Source organism: Equus quagga, chromosome 14, assembly GCF_021613505.1.
Source record: "Equus quagga isolate Etosha38 chromosome 14, UCLA_HA_Equagga_1.0, whole genome shotgun sequence".
NCBI classification, from domain to species: domain Eukaryota; kingdom Metazoa; phylum Chordata; class Mammalia; order Perissodactyla; family Equidae; genus Equus; species Equus quagga.
Genome location: NC_060280.1, coordinates 63612629 through 63639196, shown reverse-complemented (window position 1 = coordinate 63639196; position 26568 = coordinate 63612629). Strand labels below are relative to the sequence as shown.

The 26568-nt window shown below is 42.2% G+C and overlaps 1 protein-coding gene across 2 annotated transcripts in view; it reads left to right on the top strand.

Moving 5' to 3' along the window:
• Positions 1-5646: 5646 nt before the first annotated feature.
• Positions 5647-26568, top strand: part of CADM1 (cell adhesion molecule 1) — a 313265-nt gene continuing 292343 nt past the window's right edge. For both annotated transcript variants that reach the window (XM_046685799.1, XM_046685798.1), the window contains exon 1: positions 5647-5791. In XM_046685799.1, coding sequence (XP_046541755.1) covers positions 5659-5791 — 133 coding nt within the window. In that variant the 5' untranslated portion in view covers positions 5647-5658. The remainder of the gene's footprint in view (positions 5792-26568) is intronic.

Here is a 26568-nt window from a genome sequence, read left to right as displayed (position 1 = left end):
AGTGTCAATGAAATTGAATGTCAAATTGAAAAACTCTAAAGCTATTTCTTCCATATGAGAAAATCACTAGCAAATCACATCTTCCTTTCCTACTGGCAAGATAAGCAAAATTAGCACATATCTCTCTCCTTGTTTTGTCAAACTTTAATCAAACTGTTTACCCCAAGTGTGAGGCTGGTCTCATCCTGGATTTCAGCATTTTCTCTCTAATGTCAACCCTTGATGATTTTTGTGAAATGTATTGATTTGACTTCTTTGTAGCAATTGACGTGGCTAATCACTCCCTCTTCCTTGGTTAGTTCTCTTTTTGTTCTTTCCCTATCCTCATGTCCCTTCCACTCAAGCTCCATCCACTCCTTAAACAGTTAGCATTCATCATAGTGGTACTCCTGGCATATTTTTAAAATGTCCTTCAATACACTTTCTCTGAGTGACCATCACTCTCTCCTGCCCTCACCCAAGTGCATGGCTTCAACTTCCACTACATGCTCTTGACTCCCAGCTCAGTCACTTTCCCAAGTTCTACACCAGCATTTCAGGTAATTTATTGCCTGGCTGAATATTTCATAGACACCCCAAAGCCAACTTGTCCCAAAGTGAAATTATCATCTTCTTTCCACTGCCCATCTCGCAAACAAATAGTCATCAAATGGACCTGTTCCATACCCCTATACGTGTCTGGGAGAATGGTACCAGCATCCACTCAAATGCTGAAAGAACAAATCTAGGATTCGTTTAAAGACTTTTCTATCACGATACTACTAGAATAATCTGTCTAAAATGTAAATCTGACCATGACATTCTACTAATTCAATGGGTTCCCATTAATCTATAATTAATCAACAATTGAAACTTCCTAGCTTGTCAATCAAGGCATTCCCTGGTTCCTGTATATTTTTCCCAGCATCTTCTCTTACCACTTGTCCTCTGGCAAACCTGTGATCCAACCACTCTATTTGTCATTTCCCAAAAATGCAGCAGGCTCTCCTAAGCTTTTGGGCCTTGTAAATGACCTCCCGTCTAGTCACACCTTCCCTCTCCTTCAATAGCATCCCTGTCTATCCTGTGGAGACTTGTTCAACTTCCAAGACAGCATGATCATTCTCCTGTGTGAATTTTTCTCTGGTACACAGACATTCACATCTGCCCTTTGGGTATAGTTGGGTTTCTCCTTTCTCTGTTCACATAGAGCTGTGTGCACATATTACAACAACATTGATCACGTAATAATCATGGTGTACATCTGTATCCCCTAATATACTCTGAGTTCTTTGATGGTAGATACAGTTTCTCATTCATCTTTTTATTCCTATAACTTAACAGTGACTGTTCCATTGGGGTGCTCTATACTTTTTTTTCTTTTCTTGAATATTTGGATCAGCCACATACACCTGGATCTATTTCTAGATATCTGATTGGAACAAACTATGACTTGAGTCCCTGTGGAAAATTTCCCTTCCATGGGCATTGGAGCTGCTCTGTGACCCAGGTTATATGTAGCTTTCTGCAACCTATGTCAGTTCTTCCCTTTCCTTCAAACTGATATCCAAGAGTTACTGTCAACTCTATGATTCTCAAAGAATAAACCTGTGAGTAAAGTGCTTAAGTACTCATTTAGGAATATGGATTCAGCTGGCTTTATATTTCATAAAGATTCACAGACTGATGACCCTAAAGATGAGCTGCTTAGCCTTAATCTAAGTATAGATGAGCTGTCTACTAGATAGACCAAGAGTCTATCTAGTCCAATATTCTAACAGACTGCTAACTTACCTAATTTAAGGAGGACTTTCTATAAAAAGCTGACATTTATTACAATTGTAATACACCTTTTGACAATGGAAGCTGAGGCTTAGGGATTATTTCAGTCTGCTCAGGCTGCTATAACAAAATACCACAGACTGGGTGGCTTAAATAACAGACATTTATTTTCTCACAGTTTTGTAAGCTAGAAAGTCCTAGATTAGGGTGCCAGCATAGTTGGGTTCTGGTGAGGGTTCGCTTCCTGGCTTACAGATGCCTCCCTTCTTGCTATGTGTTCACATGGCCTTTCGTTGGTGCCTATATGTGGAGAGAGAGCTCTGGTGTCTTCCTAGGGCATTAATCTCATCATCGGGGCCCCGCCATCACTTACTTCATGTACAACTAATTACATCTCAAAGGTACCACTTCCAAATATTATCATATTAGGGGTTGGGGCCCCAACATATGAATTTGTGGAGGACAGGGCAGAGAAAAATATTCAGTCCATAAACTGATTAAACTACTTTTCTACATGTACTCAAATAATCCAGTAGCAGGGCAAATGCTGACTCCAAATACTGTTTTCTTTTCCCTAATAATTTGTCTTTATTGCTTTTTTACACACGGGTACTCCAATAATTAGCATTATAAAAAGCAAAATGTTACAGCTCTCATTGATTATCTCTGACGTATTCCCTAAAACATGAATCTCTCTTTAACACTTATTTTTCATATATGTGTATCCATATTTCTCAACTGTTTTAGTGAAGGCAAACAATATAGGGTCTCTCTCTCGCTCGCTCTTTAAAGTTTTCTCAGAAAAAAAAAAAGAACCAGGCTCTTGGTGCTGCTGGCAATTTTATTCTACACAAGTAGCACCCAGATTGTAATTCTGATAAGTATTTCAGTTCTTTCTTGAAAAATTAAATTCACAAAACAATTGATTATCAGTTATAAATGGCAAAAACACCATCTGGTTTTCAAAATTGGTTACATCCATGTAGCAAGGGGAAAAAATGTTGGAACTTGTAGTTGGCGAGGAGTTCTAGTCCACGAAGCAGAAAATGACGAGCTTTACTATGAGAAAGCCAGAGTAGTCATAACTTGTATTTAGCGGCTGCAGGAATCTGATACGTTCTTCACAAGTTCCATATGTTAAATCGCTTGGCGAGATCTTCAGTGTGAAAGAGCTGAGGGTGGGAGAGGAGTGTGGCTAGCGGATAGGGTAGCAACAGCTTCATCTTAAATTTTCAGCTCTGGTTCTTTCCATGTAGACCCAGTGCTGCAGATGTCCCGTGACCTGGGAAATCGGATGTGCAAGTTCCTTAATCTTACGGCACAGGTGGCATTTTTTGGTGGAAATTTCTAAAGCTATTTGCATTCCTCTGGTGAGGTAAGTCATACAGCATTAGCATTTCCCACAGAAATGTCCCATGTTGCTCTTTGCCAAGTGGAAATTTGAGTAGGTGTTCATTTGATGTGCCAAGAGAATGAAGGGAGATGAAAACACTCCACATCTTCCAATGTCCCCATACTGTGTTCCTAGTGTGGGAGGACTGGGGCTTGACTAGATTCTCTTGGAGATTCAGCCTCATGAGGAATGCTTTTCCTTAGGATTATAATGCAGTCCTGTTATTTTAAAAAATGTTTCTGAGTTGCTGGCATATTTTCACCTTATGTTAAAAATGTAGCTATCCTATGCTTATTATTCACGCATTGTGATGTGAAATTTATTCATTCACTTAACGAATATTTATTGAGGCACAGTATAGCATAGCGGTTAATTGCATAAGCTCTGTCTGCACCTTAGAAACTCTGACCTTCAGAAAATGACTTAATCTTTCTAACTATGTTTAAAAAATATAAAATAGGAGATAAAAGTAGTACGTACTATGGGGATTGTTCCAAACATTAAATGAGATTAGGCATGCAAAATACTTAATTAAAAACTCCATAAGTGCAAAAGTAGCAGTAATACTAATAATAGCAAATATTAAAATTATTATACACTAGGCTCTGTGCTAGGGTGCTAGAGTTCTTGACATATAGGACCTTACTTTATAGTTTACACATCACTTTCAACATACATATGGCCTCAAATTTTCTATCCTAATTTTGGTGGGACTCTGCTTTGCATTTTGGTCTGAACCAGGTAGCTTTACTCCTAAAGGTGTTAAGAATAGGTAAGACTTTGCAGACTGGACATTATCCCAGTGACTGTGTGGTGATGGTCTCCTGCCTCATGCAACGCTATTTGCCTGCTGGAGCTTTCCCCACTTCTGGGGGACTGCCTGTAGTTCATGCATGGGGCCTGTAATTACAGAGCAGAATATCGAGGGCTGTGAAGACAGGGCAGTCTTGAAATTAGTTTATGCATAATGGATAATAGGAGGCTGTTTTTAAGTGTAACTCATTTGGTGGGTTGGCAGATCTTGACTTCCTTTTTGATATGTAACATTTATTTATTTATTTTAGCAAGATGAGACAGAGGGCCCAGCAAGTCATTTAGTGCAGCTCCTCTAGACTATAGCTCAGACTTAGCAATTTACATTCAGTAATCTCTTGGTCATTTAGCCACAGATAATTTGTCATGGTTTGTTTTAGCTGTTGTGATATTGATATTTATTATGCAAATTGTATTTCCTACATCTTATTGTTCTGCATTCTATGAATACTTAAATTATTATAAACCTTTACACTTAATATGGCTCGTCCTTCAATTTGATGCTTGAGCAACAGAGGGTCAGAGCGCACACGATCTTCTAGAGGGGAAGAAAATAAGTAATTAAAAAGCAGACAAACAAGAGAGCCAGCTGCCTGGTTGAAAAGAAAGCAAAGGCAATTTCGGGGAGAGAGAGCGAGTCCGGAGAAGCAAGTGGCTTCAGCTGGGAGAGCCTCTCCCAGAGACGCGGGAAGCTCGGAGCACCTGTTGGTCCCCAGACGCCTCAAGAGGGACAGGGGGCGTAGAGGAAGGGGGAATGGGTTTGAGCCCTGAACGAGAAAGATGGTAGACCCTATCTTCACACCCCTCGCCTCCGCCCTCCACTCCGAAAGCTTAACAAAAAGATTTGTTATTGAGTGTGTGTAATCGTAAATATATAATATCGCATGTGTCATATATATTAAGTACTCATATATATTAAAGCCAGGAAGGAGACCTTCAGCAAGCTGAGGAGTCTGAGTCGACCCTCCTAGATCTACCTTTCCTACCGCAAAGACACCGACTCGAAAATCCCAGAGCCCAACGCAGGCTCCTTTCTGCCAACTATGCCCAAGTCTACCGCTAGGCTGTTGAGCGGGCTCTCCTGCTCCGCCGGACGTGCAAAGCACGCATGCACTTCTCCCAGATTGTTTTGTCAATCCGGGGACCTGCATTCTCACTCTCCACTCCCGAATAGCCCCCATTTCCCAAAGATCTATTCCTTCGGTGCAAGGTGAGTGACGGAAATTTGGAACCTCTGGTTTCCAGGCCAGATGCACTCGGTTTACCGGTCAGGGGAGCCTCCTGGGGAGACTCTCCAGTCGTCGGTCTGATATAGCGATTGCTATAAACACTCCTAATAAAGGTGTGTAGGAAGCTAGACCCGCCCCCTGGAGCCCGAGCCCCCAAACGCCAGGCGCCCACAACACTTTTTCCTTGATCCCGGGGAAGCAAAAGCGAATTTTAACATAAACATATTTGCATACGCCCCTCCTCTTGGCCCCGCCCCTAGGTGGCGCGGGCGCGCCGCCGAACGCCAGCGCAAGGGGGCGGGGTGGGGGAGGGAGCGAGTCCGCCGGGAGCCGGGTTGGGCTCGCGGCCCTGCGATTGGTCCGCCCAAACCCCGCCTCCAGTGCATGTCATTAGCATCTAATTAGTTGTCCGCTCGGGCTGGAGAGGAAGCCAGCGCCGCCAGTCTGAGGCAGGTGCCCGACATGGCGAGTGCTGTGCTGCCGAGCGGATCCCAGTGTGCGGCGGCGGCGGCGGTCGCGGCGGCGGCGGCGCCTCCCGGGCTGCGGCTCCGGCTTCTGCTGTTGCTCCTCTCCGCCGCGGCACTGATCCCCACAGGTAGGTGTGGGCACCGGCCGGTCGGCCCCCTAAATTTCCTAAGGCGCCCCAGTAGCCGTAGCCGTGGAAGGGGGAAACGTTTCCATGACAACCTTCCCCCACTTCCTAAATCCGAAGCGGAGGGAGTGTGGAGAGGAAACTCAGGGCTGAGATGGAAGGGGCTGAGAGGATCGGTGATCCCCCTTCTCCTTTGCCCAGCTGGGTGTGAATTAGAGCCCTTAGGGATGGTTGCACCCACACCTTTCCTCCCCAGCTTTGCGCGGGGTGCGGAGTGGAGTGAGAATGGGGGGCCTGGGGCTAGAGAATATGGGGGAAGGGAATGTTGGATCGAAGGCACCCCCCCAAACCTTCCGGACCCTCCCAAACTCGGTGTTGTCCCCGTAACTTGCGGGTCCTCCCGTCTCCTAGGGCTGCCCGTTCGCCCCCGCCTCTCCAGCGGGCCCCCAATTCTCCATCCCTGAAGCCTCCCCATGGCTGACTAGAGCCGCCTCCAGCGTGATTCCTCACTGGTCCACAGGACATCCCCAGACTTGTCTGACCGCTTCTGGTCTCCCGGCGCTCTGCCTTTCTCCCTTGTCCCCGGAACTGCGCGCCCCTCGTGTCTCCCTCCGGCCGAATCGCGGCCCCTCCGCCCCCTCCGCCTGGCTGCGGGTCTCCTTGGCCCGGGTCCATGCAGGGAAAGTTCCCGCGGCCCGGCCCCGCGGGGGAGCGATTGCTGTTGCCACCTCTGCGGGAAAGAACCGAGAGTCTGCAGCCCGCCTGCCCCAGGGCGTCCTCCGCGGCGAGTGGGGACACTGGATTTCCAGGCTGCCCGTGCTTTTCGGCAGTCCGGGGGTGGTGGAGGGAGCTTTCGCGGCCTCTGCGGCCAGGCGGGCACCCTGAGGGCCTCCGGGCGCCCCCTGCGTGCCGAACTGTCTTGGGAATTTGCCCAGGGGCGGCTCTGCACGCCCGGCGCCTTCCCTGAAGACGCTGAGCACTCGGCACGAGCACGATGTGTGGCTGCCCGTGCGCTGGGCGCGTTGGCGCGGTCGGGAAAGAAGAGGGCAGTGTTTGCTTTTGTTAACAAAAGGGAGCTGGAGCTCTTCCCCAGCGGAGAGGCCGGCCGTGCTGCACCCTGCCTCCTCCCGTTCCCGCCACCGCCGCGCTCGGCGGTCGCGTAGCGTCCCCGCGCCCCTGGCCGCCTGCTGCATGCTCGGGGCGCGGAGCCGGGACCGAGAGGCACGGGGCCGCGGGGGGACGGAGAGGTGCAGGAGGGGATGCAGCAGGGCTCGGCGCCTGTAAAGCCCCTCCTTGCAGCTCAGGAGCTGCAGGACCCGTGAGCAACAAGTGGCGGAGGACACCGAGAGCTCAGCCCCCACCTGCGGAGCCCCCGGCCCGGGCGGGCGCAGCGCTGAGGCCACCCTGCCGCTCCCGGGGCTCCTCTCCGCTTGGGCTGTGCCTTTTGTTTACACGCTAGAGGACACACAGTTACGTAAACACCGCAGGAGACACACTGTAGGAAATGGGGATGTCTGAGGGTGCTACCTTTGGGTTTGGGGAACGCCGGGTTGGTTCCTTCCCCCCAAAACAGGCTTGCAAGGGAGCTCGGCTTGGGGAACCTATCGGCGATGAGTAGGGATGGGAAATCTGGCAGCAGCTTCAGTTCCAGAGCTGAGGATTTTTTCTTCCATGCCACTATCTGTCTCCGGATGTTGTTTATGTGTTTTCCTCTGTGAATTCTTAATTTATGTGTTACGAGGTAATTGGGTTCAGCCGATGCCGGTGTGGTTACAACTTCATTTCGGGTGATGTCTCTGACTGGATGGGTTCAATAAAATCTTCCTGAAAGAGATCCCTCGTGCTGCTGCATTGTAAAAAGCGCCAGTGTCAGTTAAACGTGAGCGTGAGTAAAGGCTCGGTAACTGGCGCATAATAGAGGCAACAATAGACTTGTATTGGCTGCAAGAAGAGAGGGAGAAAGCGCTGGTCGGGGATATTGCCTTTCGACTAAAAATGGGAGCCGTGCAATGCCGCTTGGCAGCAGAGTAGGATTAGATTATACCTCCTCTGTGTCGAGCCTGCTCGTTGAAGGCACCAGGTAGTAGCAGCAGCACTGGGTTCGTAACTATCTCGCGGTAAGAAGTTGCCTGCGCAGCGAGGGATATATGCTGACTTGGAAAGGCGCGGTCTGGAACGCAATCGTGCATGTCAAAGCTACAAGAAAATTCTGTTGCCAGTTACCATGGAAGCAGCTTCTTGCTCTTGTGTACATCCCTGTTTTTACGCTGGTTATCAGACTTGTGTTCAGATTAGGAAGTAATTGGGTTTGATTTGTAGTGAGGGGGTGAGATGACTTTCTTTAAATCTTTTTTTCTCTTAATGCATTTTTCTTGGTGTGATGGCTTTGAGCAGGGGTCTTGGCCTAGCCCTGGGTCCTAGACTCAGAGTAGAGGTCAGGTGTGCAGCGGGGGACTTTTCATCCTTAGTCCTTTTAGTTTGAGCTTTCTCAGAAGCCTCCATTTCCCACTCCCAGGGTTAGAGGAACCTGTTGGTGCTGCCTTCTGACTTCGTGAGGCTTGTTTCATTTCCATCCTCGTGGGGATGGCGATCGACGGCCCTTGTGCAGTAGGTCCTGGTTCCGTCTTTGCTGTAACTGAATGCATGCCTCCACTGGAGAAAATCTCCCATCCCTCCTGTGGTGTTTGGATGAAATGGATGTTAAGGAGATGCAACTAGAAGGGGGTTGTCTAAGCGCACTCCTCAGTATAAATCACGCCTGTTCCGTTTAGGTGCCCACACGGTGTTGTTTCTGAACCATGGTGGATTGCCCTCCTCTTCCGTTTTTCAGCATTAGAGAGGATGGCTGAAGCTGGGGGTTTGTGGTGGTGACGGGAAGCCCCGGGGCTGAGGTTTGCTCCTCGTGGCCTGTTGGGGCTTGTATACCCGGGCTAGGGACTTTACAAAAGTGCCGCCCTGCTGTTGTTGCCTTTCCCTGCATCAAATTGAATAGCCGCAGGAGGGACTTGCACTTGTCTGTGATAGCTTTGATAGAATATCCCTCATTAATGCCACTTTATATTTACAGTGTGTCACTGGAGACGCACAAGGCTTCATTTAGTGACTTGTGTGACGAGACAAGCTTGCATTATTTGCCTGGGACATTTTGGAGGAACAAGAGATCCATTGAGTAATCTTTTGAAATGAACAAATACGGAAAAAGGGGGGAATAAAAGAGCAGGCAGTTCTCCGGAACAAAGAGCTTTATTCATATGGATGTTGTACATGCTTTATCCAGTTTTCCCCAATGGCCCTCCTGGTACAGGGCAGTGGGACAGGGAAGACGCCAACAGGCAGGACACTTTTGCTTCCTCTCTTACTTCCTGACTTCATGTTCTTATCCGAGTCGGTCCTCGGCTCCCTGACTGCTCATCTCGCTCCACTCCCTCTAAAACCCCAGAAGGTAACGGGTTCCTGGGTCTAAAAGGGAGAGTTTGAAATCCTTTCTCCCAGTACTGAATTTCAGCAGAAGGAAGTGCTAGCTACCTGTTGAGACTGATGGTGGTTGGAGGATATATTGGTTGAAGGGAAAGACATGTCACTTTTCTATGACATGGGTCAAGGAATGGTTGATAGCGAATGTCAGATTGGTAAGATGTCTTGCAATTATAATGTTAGCCTTTCTGTTTATTTTTAAAGAAATGTGGAAACTGAAATCCAAAATCTTCATTATTATTAATGGTACTCTTGGAGTTTTAGTGATTTTTGCCCACACCTTGTACATTTTAGCCTCATACATAAGTGAATTTTTATTATTCCTTAGCCTGTTTTGCTAAATGATTTTCAGGCTTTAAAAAGTTGATAATATTCCTGTGAATATAAACTGTCTCATTCTCTGGGTTTCTGTATGTGACATTTTAATGCCTAATCGGTCACTTAGTATTTACATTTTAAAAATGGTTTTGTGTGTGTGTGTTTTTCACAAAAGGCCTATTTTTATGTGGGGAAATCTCTTAAAATTGGGCCAAATTAATCGATGCTATGATTTGAATGGAAATTTACCAGCATATGAAGAAAATTTATAAGAGATAAATCCGAAGGATTCAAATGCTGTATCTTTCTCTTGGGAAGAATAGGACTGACCATTATGCTGGGCATTTTTAACTGAAAATTCAGCACAGAAGGGAGAAATCACACAGCGACATCTGTTGCAGAATTGAAAATTTGCTCCTTTGAGTTGGAAGCAATTAGTCCTATGTAAGCACCTAATGGTGTCAGTGTGTGTGTGTGTACTCACACAAATATAGATATATTTGCAGTTATATATACATATATATGCACGTATACAGAAACTCACCCAACACAATATTCGTATTCTCATTTTAAAGTATTTATTAGAAAATGTAACATTTTAGCACCAAATCTCTTTTTCTTAATATTACCTGTTGAAGAGTTAGAGATTCTTGTAATCATGGAATTTTTGAAAGAGGAAGCATATTAGAAATCATCCGGTGAAATCCTAGTGTTTTGCAGGGAAGCAGCCAAAGCCCAGAGAGGGAAGGACCTTACTTACCATTGAACTGAGGCTGAGTTAGCTACGCATCCAGGGCTAGGAGCAGGTCCCTTGACATGGAGCCAGTGAACCTTGTGTTCCTCCTCCCAGCAGGGATGCCCAGTGAGGGATATGGATCGTGGGTATGGTTCTTGGCTAGGAATAGTTTGTATTCTGAAGGCAGCAAGATTAATTGTTGCTCCAGGTAATAACCCGTGGATCAGAGGAGTGACCTCTCGGGAGAAAGGACCAGTTCTTGGTAAGGTTGTTTTTGGTGATGACGAATGATTCTAAACTTCTGGACTTTATTTGGCAGCCACAACAGGAATGTCATCCAAAGCACCTTCATAGGGAAGAGCTCTGGATTTGTGTCGCTGTAATAAAAGTCAGATGTGCAAAAACTAGGCTTCAGAAGACTCAGCTTTAGATTTTTAAGCTTTTTATTTGTCTTTTCAAGGATTAATATTAACAATAGAACTGGTTCTACATAACTAAGGAAAAAAAGAAGAGTCTTTGAGTCAAGAACAAGAACACATCTTGATTTTCTTACCAGGTACTCGGTACTCGTCACTTTTCTTTAAGCTGAGAATAATTTTTTTCAGGAAAAAATTATTTTACTTTTTAAGATGATCTTTTTCTTTACATCAATCATATTTTCTTTATTTTTCCATTTTATTATGGAAATTTTTAAATATTTACAAAAGTAGAGAGAATGCCATAATTCACCCTGTGTGCAGATCACCCAGTTCACTAATTATCCACCTGTGGTCATTGTGTCCTCCGTATGCTTCCTCCCCTTCCCAGATTATTTTAAACAAATCCTGGACATTCTGTCATTTCTTCCGTAATTGACTTTAGAATGAATGTCTATAGGATACATGCTCCTTTCCCCGCTCTCGTAATAACAGTATCATTAACTGAATGTACATCTTCTCAACTGCTATATAGAATTTTTGTCCTACCCTAGCGTTACGGAGGAAGGTGGAGTGAGGGGTTGTTAGAGGTGGTAAAAGCTGAGGCAGAAACCAGAGAAGCTGGAGTGTGATTACTGCCTGCACTGAGGAGACCCTTTCGTGTGGTTTGGTTTATTTTGAGCAAGGTTTTGTTTGGATCGGAGGAGATGAGTTTTATTGTTGTGTAAATATGGTTGTGTAAATATGCAGTAATTGTAGCTAATCCCTTAACTGTGGCGTGCTGTGGAAAGCACCCATGGAGAGATTGGCCATTTCCAGTTGTTCTTATAATGAATACTCTCCATCTGCGGACTTCTGTAAGGAAAGGCTATTTTAGTTGATGGCTGTGAGATACCTCATTCGTATATTTATCTTTAAATGCCTTCGTGGTATAAATGTCTTTGCGTTTTGTAAATATGTGGCTTAAAAGAAAAAATGTCTTTTCCCATTTCTAACTGGCTAAGTGCTAATTTCAGCCTGTATTCTTGAACTGAAGTGATCACAAAATGCCTTCTTTGTTGTGGGAAACCCATACAACAAGCTGTAAGTATTTTGGGTCTTATTTTCGTAGGATGGGGGTGTGGGGTGGTTGGGAGAGAAAAGACTATTACTTTTACTTCTCAATATTTGCCCCATTGATTTAAAATATGAATTTTTAGTTTCAGCTGGAAATGTTGGAATGCTTCAGTGTTAATTTTTGAACTTCTTTGGTTTCTCAGAAAATAGGTTGGTTCCAGTTTCCATGGTTCGGGAAATGTGAGGTTGTGTATGTGTGTTTTAAGAAGTTCTTTCTCAGATGTATTTAATGTGGACTATAAATCTGAAGCATTTAGTTTTTTGGTTTCCAGCCAAGCAAGTAATTACACATGAGATGGTTTTGAGGGGTCTGAGCAGCCCTGGCCAGGTAAAGACCCGCCTCCTGCGCCCCTCTTCGGAACTGGCCACCGTGCGGGAGCAAAGCACAAAGGAATCCCTACATTCACGGTTTGGGGAGCGCCACCAAAATCGAATAAAAAGCCTTTGTTTGGAAACCATCAATGAAGGAAGGAACCCACTGGAATGTTTGTAATTACAAGTGGCACCTCCTTGTTTAAATTTCAGAAGCCACAGTTTCTTTTTCAGAGATTTAAATTGCAGGCTCTAGCCAGCAGCTGCTGTTGCGGTTAATGGGCACTTTCTCTTTGAAGATCTTCCAGTGCTGGTTCTCAAAAGCTTTGGGTGCAGTTGGCCTTGAACTAGGGTTAGAAGAAGGGGAGAAGGAGGTATTTTATACACGCACAGCAAAAGTGACTTGTGGCCTTTATTATTACTCAAAAGAGAGACTTGGCAGTAAGGTTGAGAGAAAGCGAGAATTAAGAAAAATCTTTTATGAGTGACAGGTGTCTTGAACGGGGTGATTATCTCAAGAGAGATGTGAGGTGGGGAAGATTTTTTCTTTTAGTAGATGTTTTACTGGAATATAGTTATTTGACCCAACATTTTGATCTAGGTATTTCACAAATGTTAAATAGGCTTGAAATGAAAGTGCTGTGATATATATTTAAACGCTACTCCCTGTTTGAAGTTGATATTCCAGTGACATGGACTTTTAGAAATGCCTAGAATAGGTATCTTGCTCTTGGCAGTCTTCCTTGGTGAGGTAGGCGCTCTGATTCCTCTTGAGCTATCCAGCACTGGACTGCAGTGTCAAGTTGGAATTAAGTTATGAGGTCCCGGGGGTAGAAGGAGGGCAGAATCTGCCTGAAAACAAAAGATTCACCTGCCTTGAATCCCCCGTTGTCTGTACCGTATCTCCACTTGGCTTGGATTAACCAAAAAGTTAACATGTCAAAAATTGAAGCTTTCATCTTTTCTGCTGTAGGTATCAGCTTTTCTCAAAATCTGCATTATTGCAAATGACACCATCGTCATCCTGGTCACCAAGGCTCCTAAATTTGGCCTCCTTTTTTCCCCTCCTTAGCTTTCACTCTTGGACTGAAATGAAATGGGGCTGATTGTTTCTCCGCGACATCCTCTGGAAGCTTCAGTGTCCTCTCCAAACCACGTATTACTAGCAGAAGCTTCCTAGCCAATTCCCCTGCCCCAGCCTCTGCGCGTCAGAATTTTGGTCTACCTACTGCAGTTGTCATTCCTTTCTGGACAAGATCATGATGCTTCCCTTTCGGAAATCCTAATCTCACATTCTTGCTTCTTGCATCAGTTTCACAATCCACACTGTTTTGTCTCCAGGTTGTTCCTTCCTCAGTTGCTTTCTTACTCCCTCTCTAATTGCCCTCATTTCTTGTTACTTTTCAGCCCAATCCTGATGAGACTTGAAGACTGATGATTCTCCAGTGAAATTGAGGAAGAAAATGGTTCCCCTGATCAGCCTTCAGCTGGTTGCCTTTGCATGAAACTGCTCTCCTATCTGTTTTTCTCTTAACTGTTTTAGTTTGTAGACGTAGGCTGGCTGATTCTCCTCACCTACCTCGAGAATAAACATCTTTCCTTTGTGTCTTTCAGTTTAACACATGCTTATCTAAAATATACCCCAACCAAGACATTTCTTTTCCTGCTTTACAGGTGTATACATGAGCATATTTCTTTACAGGAAGCCAAAGTGTGTAGATATTATGGCCGTCATTTTAATGAAAATTTTAACCTTTAGAATGCCTGAAAGTTTATTGCTCCTATTTGGTAGTACATGTTTGAATATGGGCATTTACTACAGCATGAAAATGGTGTAATTGACTAAATAAATTACAAGTTGGCAAAGTAAGACTTTCAGACAATAAATTAAGCCCTTTAGGAGCAGGAAGACTCCAGAAGGGTCCGAGTCAGAGGGCATTGTCTGGAGCTGCTGACTTAGCATGAATGAGATCGGTCCCTCTGAAGATGGTCCAAAATATACCACCTTAGAAGACTGTTTGGTGCTCATGTTTGGTACGTCTGGTTACTAAGTAGTACCTACCTGGGAAACTAGGAGGGACACGTGCTAAAACCTCAGCCTTTATAAGCTGGCGTTTTAAAGAGCTCTGACTTTGGGAGCAGTGCCGCCTAACTAAACGTGTCTCCAGCATCGTGGCACATCGCAGCATTCTAGTCGGTAACGTAGAGGGTGAATTGTCACTGGCTTCAGAAGAAAATGAACATTTGTTTCTCAGGCTCACTGCTAAACTTGTTATCTTAAGGATCTTTGCAAAGGCTTTATCTGGTAGTAATATCTGCCACAGTTCTTCCCTTATTTTTTTTCTTGTCTGGCGTCGTTCCCCTGCAGAGTTCAGTTATTGCTAGTAGAAGGTTCAGCAGCATGATAATTCAGTGATAGGAAAACTTGATTATCATGGAGTATTTTGGGGCAGTCTTGGGGAAAAGGTTGTATGTCAAAATGCCAGATGTATTGGCTCTTTGCACAATATGCCTGTGCTAAGCCTAGCCACTCAGATGTACTGCAAGTCTGCAGGGTGATTCTCTCTTTGAGTACTAAAGGAACGTTGCTTCATTTCTCTTGCAGAAACCCTTACTTAAACAATGAAAACTTCAAAGATAGGGAGAAAAAAAAACAAGTTAATTTAGTACTAAATTACTACTCAAATGGTTTTATCTCTTAAAAGGTTGAAGTAGAGATTTGCTTAAATGACACTGAACTTCACTCTTCCTCGAGCATATCTTGTGAGCATACGTCATTGTGAAGAGACCTTCATGAATGTTAGTTGCTGTTGGTTTCCTTCCCTGAAGCAAATCTCTCCATCTCAGGGCCGGGTTGGCAAGCAGAATCCCGGTTCAGGTTACAGAACAGTAAATCCTAATGCTTTACTCATGAGTTAAAAATAGCACAAACAACCTACCTTACAGGGTGTTAAAAATAAGATCATATGTATGGATGTACTTAAGAAGGTGATATTTTATATATATGACTTTTATTAAAACAGCCACTACTTAATGATAGGGGTTATGGCTCTGGCTACTACTGCTCCTAATCACATTGGCAAATCCCTCGCATGTTTGGGAATATTGACAGATACTCTGCCGAAAGGATTAATTCAGTATGTACTCAACTGTCTGTAAGGTGAAACCCAAGCACCAAGCGGCAGTAAGATCCCACCTGGAGTTGAATGTTTTGTCGAAGTAGATGAAATCTTCCAGTTACTTTGGAGAAATGGAAAGTGATTATAATATCAAATTTCTGGGCCTTGTAACATAGCGAGGACTTTATTATTTTACTTAGCTGCTTATATTTTCTATACTACATTTAATAAAGAGCTTGTATTTCTGTAGCTAACCCATAAAGCGTTTGGTAGAAAAATCGGCATTTAAAAATTATTTTTAAATTGAGTATATGCTTTATCCCAGGCACGGTGTGAGGTGCATTTGTAGCTGAGTAGATTCGTCGCTGTCTTCCAGAAGGTCATAGTTTATTTTTTTCAACTTTTATTTTGAAAAATTTCAAAACCACAGGAAAGTTGAAAGAAAAGTACAGTGAGTGCTTGTACACCCCTTGCTTAGATTTATCAACTGTTAACATTTTGCCCATTTGCTTTATCTCTAGCTCTCTGAATAATGTATACACACATATATATTTTTTTCTGAACCACGTGAAAGCAGGTTGCAAGGCATAGTGACACTTAACCCTTGAATACTTTAAGCACATAACTATTCAAGAAATTTAATGTTGATTCGGTAATGTATCTGATATCTAGTCCATATTCAAATTTCCCAAGTCATCTCATTAATATCCTTTATATGTGTTTCCTTTTCCTCCCTGATCCAGAATCCATCGGAGAGGACACACTGGATTTGCTTTTCATGTCTCTTTCTCTTTTAATGTAGAACCGTTCCCCTGCCTTCCTTTTTTTTTTAAAAGGTTTTTGAGAGAGGAGGTGTCTTTTGTGGTGGTAACCTTATGTGGGTCCAGATCCGCTGTTTTGTAAAATGTTCCACAGTTCTACAAATGGTTTGATTGTTTCCTTGTAGTTTGATTCAGGTTACAATTGTAGGCAAGAACACCACGTAGCCGATGTTGCCACGTTCTTAGAGCAGCACATCAAGAGTTTGTCATATTATTGGTGATGGTAAGTTTGATCCCTTGATTAATGGTGTAAGTTTATTCACTTAGTTTAGGTGGATTTATAGATTTCTCCTGGTGCTACGGCTGGGTTCGTTTCCCAGTCAGGGAACCATACTACCTGTCTGTGGGTTGTCATACGGTGGCAGCCGCATGTTGTGATGCTGAAAGCTATGCCACCGGGATTTCAAATACCAACACAGTCACCTGTAGTGGACAGGTTTCAGTGGAGTTTCCAGACTAAGACAGACTAGGAAGAAGGACCGGGCCTCCCACTTTGAAAAATTGGCCACGAAAACCCTATGAGTAGCAGCGGAGCATCGTCTGATACAGCGCCGGAAGGTAAGAGGATGGTGCAGAAAGACGGACGGGGCAGGGGTCCCCTCTGCTGTACACAGGGTCGCTAGGAGTCAGAATCAACTTGTCTGCACTAACGACAAACACATTTCTCCATTTATAATTAATAAATAGTTGTGGTATATTTTGAGACTGAATATCCTGTTCTCTAACACTTCACCTACTGGTTTTGGAAGCATTGATAAACCTTGTCTGAAACAAATATTACACCAGTGGGTACAGAATTGTGCTTTTTCTAATTCTGTTCTCTACATTGGGTAGAGGCATTCTTACATAAAGAAGAGCTTGCCTTTCCCCCTTCTCTCCTTTTTATTGAAAATCACAATGGACTCATAGATTAAAAAAAAAACCTCAATGTGGTACATTTCATTTGGGTCCACTTGGGCCGGTGGGAACCCCTTCAGTCTGGCTTTTGTATCATTTTGATATATCTCTGTTGCTTTTTAAGTACTTTCTTATTTTATGCTGCAAGAAGATGTCTCAGCTCACCTTGTATTTCCCCTGTCCCAGACCTGGAATTGGCTATTACAACAAGAAGTCCTGGTTTCTTTTAGTTAGAGAGTAGTATTTGGATACCAAAGAGGTGTGCTCATTGCTTTTGACTTGTTGTTTCAGTGGACAGAACTAGGAGAGAGAGAGAGATATATATATATATATATATATGGGAAATATATATATTTTTGCATGTATATTGTATAGATGCATATTCATTATAAATAAATAAATTTATTTATATATAAATTTATATGTATTTTTAATTTATATTTATTTACCTAAACCATGAGTTCATACTGAGGCCTTCAATTCCAGTCTAACACCCCAAGGTTCTTTCTCTACTTCTCCCATTCCTTATTTGTATCTGTGTTCTCACATGGTGAGAACCTGGGTTCCCAGCCACATCCGTGTCTTATAATTAATATAAAATTGTTTTGGAATTACTCCACCAAGAGCACTGGAGACAACAAACCTATCAAGTAAAACTCAAGATATTTCTGCCCTTGTTTTTGCCTTTAAAATAGATCAGAGTGAGGTTGGCAGAGTACTGTGTTCACAAGTTCATGAATTACTTCCTTGTGTGTGTGTTATCAGTGAGATAACACAGGGTCATTTGTTTCTGTTTGGATTCAATTTTAGCTTTTTTCCCTATCGTTGTTGATGTAATTATATATTTTGAACATGTAAATCATCACCATGGCTCAAAAATCAAAATTATATAAAGAAGTCTCGCTCTTCCCTGTACTTTCCAGCCCATTCCCACATGCCTTCCTGTAGTAGCCAATTTTGTTCCTTTGTCATATGCCCTTCCTATTTTCCTCTTGGAAAAAATAATAGATAGTGTTGTTCTTTCTTTTTAAAAATTTATCCACAAGCCATGTTAACTTCTGCCTATACTCTTCTCCTTATTTGACAAATCCTGGGTCCTCATGATTTCCATCCATCTGGCTTTAGTTTACTTTAGGAGCCATTTTTGGTTTTTTTCCAATATCTTCCTATCTCTTCCATTTCTACCTTCTAGGGAAATAGTTCTCTTTGGGTAGATGGAAGAATTCTGTATCTACTTTTTCATTTAATTCACCAAATTACTTGCAAGAAAATGGGGACTGCCCCTTTTCGTATAATGCAGTGTTTGTCTGATGTTTAATAACCATGACTTACTTTGCTTCTCATCAGTCATCTTTTGTCCTTCTCCTTATCCAATAAATTGGCAAATCTATGTCTCGAGGCTCAATGCCCCACTTCTTCCCACTTATTTTTTTTTAAATTATGGTATGCTTACTTACTCTAAAGTGCTCAGCCTTTTGAATCTTAACCTCAGACCATGGTCTAAAACTGCTTATTGGACATCTCAATCTGGATGTTCCATGGTTATTCCAAATGATATTAATGACAAACAGCAACTATCATTTATTTAGTATCTTTAGTCATCATCTCATTTAATCCCCACCATCACCCTCTTAGTAGTTACGTCTCTTGCTTCATTTTACAGATGAGGAAACTGAGAGGATGATAGGTTCCTTGTCCAAGAGGCACAAATAATAAGTGGCAGAACTGGGTCTGTCTTCAAAACTCATAGTTTTAAGCATTTAACTGTATTTTCTTAAAATTCAAGATGTCTGAAACTGAACTTAGCATCTTTTTTCTCCAAATCTCCCTTTATCCTGTATTTCCTATCCTAATGAAGGGTGCCACCATATACCCAATGAGTTAAATAATCCGGGAGACATCTTGGAGTATTTCCTCCTTCGCTCTCCTTTCCTCCTATTTGTTGCTAAGTCCTGCTTTTCTCTTGCATTCGCTCCTGTCTATTTCACCACCACTGTCTTAGTTTACCCTTATCCTCATTTTATGGATGACGAAAATAGATTTAAGCTGATAGAACAGCCCCTTAACTGTTCCATTTACCTATAGTCTTATCTCTTGTAATACATCCTTAACACTGCTTCTAGACGGATCTTTCTAAAACACATGTTAGATTGTCCCTTTCTTGCTTAAAATCTGTAAATGTTTTCTTGGCACCTTAAAGATGGAGCTTACACTTTTTCAGCATGACCTACAGTGCCCTTCATCACCTGACTTCTGTGTTCCTCTGAGGCGCATCTCTTGCCAGCTCTACACACCACGTTCTTACTTTAGGACCTGCTTTAGGGGCTACACACAGTGTTCTTTACCACAGTAGCTGTGTCCTAGGTATGCCGTGCTCTCTCAAGCCTCTGCCTGTTGTGTGTTACCTCCTCCTCCTAAAGCACCCTTCTCTTTATGGCTGATTCCTGCCTGTCTTCTGAGATCCAGCTCAAGTGCTGAATCCTCAAGGAAACTTCCCTGACCTCTCAGGTTGCTTAGGTGCCTTTTCTTTGTGCCCTTTTTCTTTACTTCCTTAAGGGCTTTTTCTGGCTTATCTTCTTCCTTCCTATCAAACATCCTCTGAATTGCCCCAGGTTCTCTCTGTGCATTTCATGTTTGTCCAGCTTGTTTCCACCAACAGAAATGTCCCACCCTCTGGTCTTCCATGTCAGCTTGTTTAAATCTTATGCATACATGAAGACCCGAGTCCAGTGTTTCTTTTTCAAATCTTACATGATTTCCAAACAGAATATAATGTTTTCCTTTCGACTTCTCTGACAATTTCTCTAGCCATTCCATGACATTGAACATGTCTTTCCTTATTATATGTTGACATGTGTCTGTGGATGTGTGTCTCCTTGCCCTTCTACAGGAGGAGCTGTTTCTTATTGATCTTTGTGTCCTTAACAGCACAGAGCACAATGCCCTACACATAGTATGTGCTCAGTAAACATTTGTTGAAGCAATGAGTGAACTGGAAATTTGGTATCCATTGCCCATTAAATAATTTCTAGTCCTTTCAGCATAAATATGAACAGGAAACATGGTGATATTAATTCAGTCTTGAAGACCAGTATAAAAATGAAGCACTCCCAGGTTGTTTATTGCCTCACCATTTTTTTCTGTTATATAATCTGATTTCTAATATGTATAGCCTATCTTTTCTCATTTGTTATGAATACTGCTATTTGGATATAGAATTTGTACTAGGCCTTTGTGTTTTTGAATTTAGGTTAGTGGTTGTCTTATTATCAGCCTTTAGAACTATTAATTCTTAGTAGAAGTTATTTGTTCTCTCATAATGGATGAAGAGCTGTCGACGTGCCTGACTTTTTCACAGCCTGAAGGACTGACTTCTAGTGTGTTTGTTCATACTTGGTTGTTGGGCAATCGTTGAAGACACTTAAACTGCCAGCCCAGATAAGGTAACCTCTTTCCATTTATTTAATCACTCCACAGGCCTGGGGTGGCTAGACTTTGAGTCGTTACTAAGGCCATATCGGCACTTTAGAGTTGAATTAACAAACCAAGAAACTTCTCTCTGAAGCCATCTGCTCCTCTTCGTCTCAGTGTTCATGAAAACCTTGTCTTGAAACTGAGATATATTCTCGGGAGAGGCATGATGAGCATAGGGAATTTAAACCTCAGGGTAACAGTTTTCCTCATACAGTAATAAAGATAGATGTGGAGTCAGTGGCTACAGATCGAAAAATAGATCAGTAGTCGGATCAAACGTGAGAAATGGCTTTTGCTATGTTTGGAAAAAATGAGATGGGTAAGGCAGTCTGTTTTGGGGAGATGCCTCCACTATTTGTGTGACTATATAGTTGGTGCTAAACAAGACTGTGGCAAAATTAAGCTTACAAAGTTAATTGCCTCCAACTGATCTAGTTTTAAACAGAAAGATTTCCTGTCGGTCTTACATAGAAGATGGGAGAGATTTTATATGCAGGCAGAGGGAGAGATTGCTACCATTACCTTTTAATTTAAGACAAGTTTGGAGTTTGTTCTTTCCTGTGAATATAGAGGTGGAACCCACTCTAACCAGAGTTTATTGCTGTAATATTTTTTAAATGCATTTGTGACACTGATATATCTGTGACCTTGTAAAGGCGTTTTTGAGGGGTGGGGGTAGCTAGCCTTTTTTCTCACTGTCGTAAGTGGTGTCTGCTCAATAACTCTAACGTCCCTACAGTATTGGAAGGGGGAGGAGGACTTATCATAACTTGTGTTTTATGGCCTGTTTCTAAAGTATTCCCTTCATATTCACATCCATCCATTTAGACTTCTCTTTTCCCTGCCTAAGGCGTGCATCCAGCCTAGTCTGTGTTTGGTGCTTTAAATGCTTTGAATTATGGAGAATTGTAGCGTTTTTATCGATGCTTCCCTTGTAGCTATATAGCTATGTATTGTCTTAGGTTACACAGCTTGCATTTTTTAGACATTGTGTGTGGATTATTGCAATTAGTTGAGGTTTGAGTGGAATGACACGTCTTCCTTGATTTCTGCCATGTGCCGTTTTCCCTCTCTTGGTAGACGTTTGTTCAAGGATTGCCTTCTTAAGCAATCCTTCAAGTTAGAAGCATTAAAGCCTTCCTTTCCACCGTAAATCTTGGTAAATATATCTATCAGCATGACCTACTGTCAAGTAAATAATGATTTGGTAGCGATATTCTAGAAAAATTATATCTTTGAAATACAGATTTTGTCAGCGAGTTAATGTATAGTGTATGATTGGTATTACCCAAGAAAAAGAAAAGATTAATTAATCAGTTCCTTCTAGAATTAGATGGCTAATGCTTCAAGCATCCTGTTTAAAAACAATTGCATCTAGGTCCTGTTGGCAGGATTGCATACTTCATTATTCTGGTCATTTGCATGAAAACAAGTTGATGATTCTTTAAATAACCACCCCATTCAGTTTTCTTTTTCTCTTGAAATGTTATTCCTCCAGCATTCCATTCCATTCATACAGAAGCATGAATCAGGTCTTAGAAAGTCAGAATGTCAGGCTGAAGTAGTAGCAGAACTTTTCCTCACCTTTTTTTAACCAAAAATGATCTCCTATTTTCATATTAATTTGCATCTCTTTATCCTTGTTTCATACAGTGAGTGCGTACAGAGTTATGCTTTAATAGAATATTTTTCAAGGTTTTTGAATTTTTTTTAAGTGAGGCTGTCACCTTCAAGATTTTGACCTGAACTTTTCATGAACTAAAGGAGCAAGTAGAAGATAGACCAGAAAAAAAGAGAGAGATGAATATATAATCTCCTTATAATGGAATAACTGATCAGAGTTAAATTCATTTTATAACATTTATCTGGAGCTAGCACTCTACCATTTCAACAAGAGAAGCTTCACATTTATGTATTTCATCTCCATAGGATTCCCTTTGGAAAAAGCCTTCTGCTTTTTTTAAAAAAGGTTTGAAAACCACTGGCCTAAATATAATGAGTTCTTCAGGTTCAAAACAGCAAGGCTGTAGAGAATGACACCCAGTTTACCGAGAAAAGGTGTCAGGGCTGAGGCCAGAGACAGAGGCAGTAAGGAGGAACACTCATTTGCATGATCTTTGCATATTCTCTTTGTGGCCACTGCAGATAACTGGATAAGAAGCTGAGATTTCAGATCACTGTCATCTTTGTCTTTCTGTCAGAGGGATAAGGAGTAGCATGGAGTCAGAGTGTAGAAGGCTTTCCATTTAAACAAACAAGGTCTTGAAAACATGGGGAAGATTTCCACCGAGAAAGAGATGAGAAGCAAGGACAGCGTTCCAGGTTGAAGAACACTGTGAATAAAGTTTACAGGTAGGAAAGCTAAAATGGTATGTGATGGATGGGATTAGCAAAAGATAGCCGGGGGGCCAGATTGTGGAACAACTTTGAATGCCAAATTTTGATTTAATTCAGGAGGTCATTGGGGACTATTGAAGGGATTGTGAACAGTGAAGTAACATCAGCTTGGTGCTTTAGGAATGTGAATCTGGCAGTGGTTTATGATTAGATTAGAAATGAGAGATTGGTTAGGAGTCTAATAGTTCAAGTAAGACTTAATGAAAACTTGAACTAGGGCAGTGGAGGAAGATTGGAGACAGAATTGAGTGGATTTGGTGCCTGAATGGAGAATGGGGATTGAGAGAAAATAAAAACTAGAAATGAAGGTATGCTTTGATTTTGAACTTGAGTGGCTTAGGATAATGGCTATTCCAATGAACAGAAATGAAAAGATCATATGAGTGTAGTAAGGGAGGACAATGAGCTTGGTTTTGGATATGTTAAACCTGAGCTACCATTAGAACAATGTGGAAATGTTTAGAGAAGGTAGTTGGAAATGCGGTATTAGAGTTTAGGAGAGAAGTTGAGCGTAGAGCTAGAGCTACAGATTTGAAAGTCATCAGTAAGGCGTTGATTGCTGAAGTCCTCCACTATGCATTGATTCAGTTACTTATTTGATAGACATAGATTGAAATGCCCAAACATTGTGTTAGGTGATGGAGATGAGTACATGAGAGATCCTGAAGGGATGGTGCGTAGAGGTAGAACCTTATGAAAGGTGTGTTTTTAGGGGACACAGTAAGGAACTGTGATGAACACCAGGAAGGACTAGTCAGAGGACCAGAGGTTAATGGTGTAGAAGGAGGAGGGGGTAGTAGGTGGGAGATAGTCAGGGTTGATGTGGGATGGAAGTCTGTTAACTAAATTGCTAAAGAGTTGTGAAGAAGGGAAGATCGTCTTCGAAGTGAATAAACTCTGGGGAGGAGGTTCTGTAAGAATGAAGTTAGACTTAGGTAACTTAGCCAGTCACACAGCTGGGATGTGACAACACTGGAACTAGATTCCAGGTTTTTGGACAGGCATGTACTGCATGGAGCCCAGTTGTAGTACACCAGGACACCGAATTCTGCCTCTACCGTGCTATGGGGAACTGTGGTGAGCCTGTTCAGCCCGTCCATATTACTTAAAACGTTTAATTAAGATTCTTGAGGTTGTGGTATTGAATAAAGAGCGAATTAATGAACCTCGCAACTGTCCTTGTGTTTCGTGTAATGAATGACAGCTCTGGCAGGCATCAGCGTGGAGGGAGGATAGATGGAAGCTGTTTTTCTGGAAGCGCGCTTCTTTAACAACCACCACCAGAGAACAAAAACAAATCCTAGTGTAGCACAGGGAGCACTTTCAGGATGGCAGGAAGAATCTAGGTCAGCTTAACGGCAGCTCCTGTTCTTTAGGTAGATTAATGTTTGCCACCCTGGTTTTCAGCATGCTGTGCAAAGTCCAGAAAGACTGTGCGTGGTCCCTTAGCGTGTATTAGTCAGCGGGGGGTCACGAATTAAATTGATGTGTGGGAGCATTTTGATTTACAGTTGAGCAGTGAGAGTGTAGCTCAGGCCTAATACGGCAACCTGCTGAGTTGTAGTCTGCATTTCCTTAACTGTTTTATGCAAAAGTTAGATCCTTTTGGAATTTTTGCATATTACTTTTAGGAGATGACTGGTCTTCTCCTATAGGTAGGATGATCAGAAAGTAGCTCAGTTTAGCAATGGAGCCTGAAACTTGAGCTGGCTAGTCTAGCATCTTTAGCATCCCTTTTCCCAGCCACATGCCTCTCCAGCACTGTTCAATAGAACTTTCTGTGGTGAGGGAAATATTCTGTATCTGTGCTGTCCAATATAGTAGCCACTAGCCACAGGTGACTATTGGGCACTTGAAATGTGGTTAGTGCAACAGAAAAGCTGAATTTTTAATTTTGTTTAGTTTTAACTAATTTAAATAGCCACGTATGGCTAGTGGCTACTATATTGGACAGCATAGCTCTACACTAAAAATTAAGATGCCAAATTCTCATGCTGATCATTAGCATTAACTGGTGAGAAGAGGTTGGAAAGAGGAGTTGAGTTAGGATATTGACACTCACTCCAAATTCAGTAGATTTGTATTGAATCTTGGACTCAGCTATTGTGGGCATCCAAATTGTGCATTTTTCTCTACCTTTCTCTTGCTTTTCATGTGTAAACGTTTCTGGAATATCTTAATTGTCCTTTCTTCATTTGAAGAATTATCCCTTTTGGCCTTCGAGAGGTATAGCTCATCTTGTGCACAGATTAATAGCTCTAGCTTTGTCCTTAGAAAGCTAAATCTTGAAGGTTACTGTTACATGACTGTACTGCCGTATGCCAATTCACATTGTTATCTTTTTTTTTTGTGATGCTGAAAGTGAGTGAAATGTGAAAAAAACATTATTCATTTTAAATAGTTTTGACTGCCAGGTTAATGCGCCTCTTAAGCGGAGCTTCATGAGGTCTGGCCATAGTAACTGCTTTTAACTTGATTTAAAGTTCTTAAACATTCTGAATTGCTTCACCTAATCTTTTTATACTGAACGTACAATTTTCAGGCTCTTTTTTATTTTCAAATCCATAACTGACAGCTGCTCAACACCTCATTCAAATAGTTTTAAGAGTTTTAGAGAAAAGTTGGGACAGGCTGGATTTACTGACATCAGTAGGATTGAGATACTGTGGATTTAAAGATGATAGAGAAGGAGAAAGAAAAATATGAAATAATTATTGCATGTTCACTGCTTGCCCAATGACAGTGATTTGAAGCCTAATAACTAACAAAACTGAGAGATAGCAGAAGGACATTTGAGTTAACTTTCAAAACTTAACGTAGGGGATGAATATTCCATTTGAAAACAAGATTTTCATGTGCGGTCCCATTTGTTTAATTACATTTTAAAGAATGTTGATGCACAGAAGTGTATGTGTACTAAAACTTCACTACAGACTGTTTTTGAAATATATTCTAGAGATTCTGAGAGACTGTAAGCTCCTTGAAGGAGCTAACTCTTCAGGGGAGTCTGCGATGTCTAGTACACAGCAAATATTTCTCAAATGAAATCGACCATTTTATAAGAGAAACAAGGTCATAAGATCTTCTACCTCTACGTCCAATGACAAATGGAACTGCCCTGTGACTCAGCTCAAGAAGGCTCTGTGCTGTAGTAATATAGAGAAGCTTCAGGGTGTAGCGTTGGTCCAAGAGTTAAAATTAAAGTGACTATAAATTTTATCCTCAGCCTTTTGATGCCCTTTGCGTAAATGCTGCATGCATATCTCTGTGTGTGTTTCTGGGTATGTGTATCACCTCCTATGTGCTAAGCACTGATAAGAACTAGATTTACAAAGGTGAATTATATAGGGACTCTCCCCTCCAGGGACTTATATTTTAGGTTCTTGTGCAGGAGACAGTAAAAATAACAATGCTGTATGCTAAGAACCATAACAGACATAATTTGGGAATGCTGCAGAAGTATAGAAGCGGAGTACCTAACTCAATATATAGAGTCAGGGAGGACTTTCCAGGAGTCCCTTGAGTTGGGTCTTGAAATATAGGTAGGAGATAGCCATCCAGATGGTATTAGGCATTTTTCCACGTGGAGAGATAATATGTGGACAGATCTGGAAGTACAGAAAGCACGGGGGATGCTGGGAACTGCAAATAGTTTGGCATGGCTGGGGGTAAAGCCTTTGAGGAAGTGGGAAGAGATGAA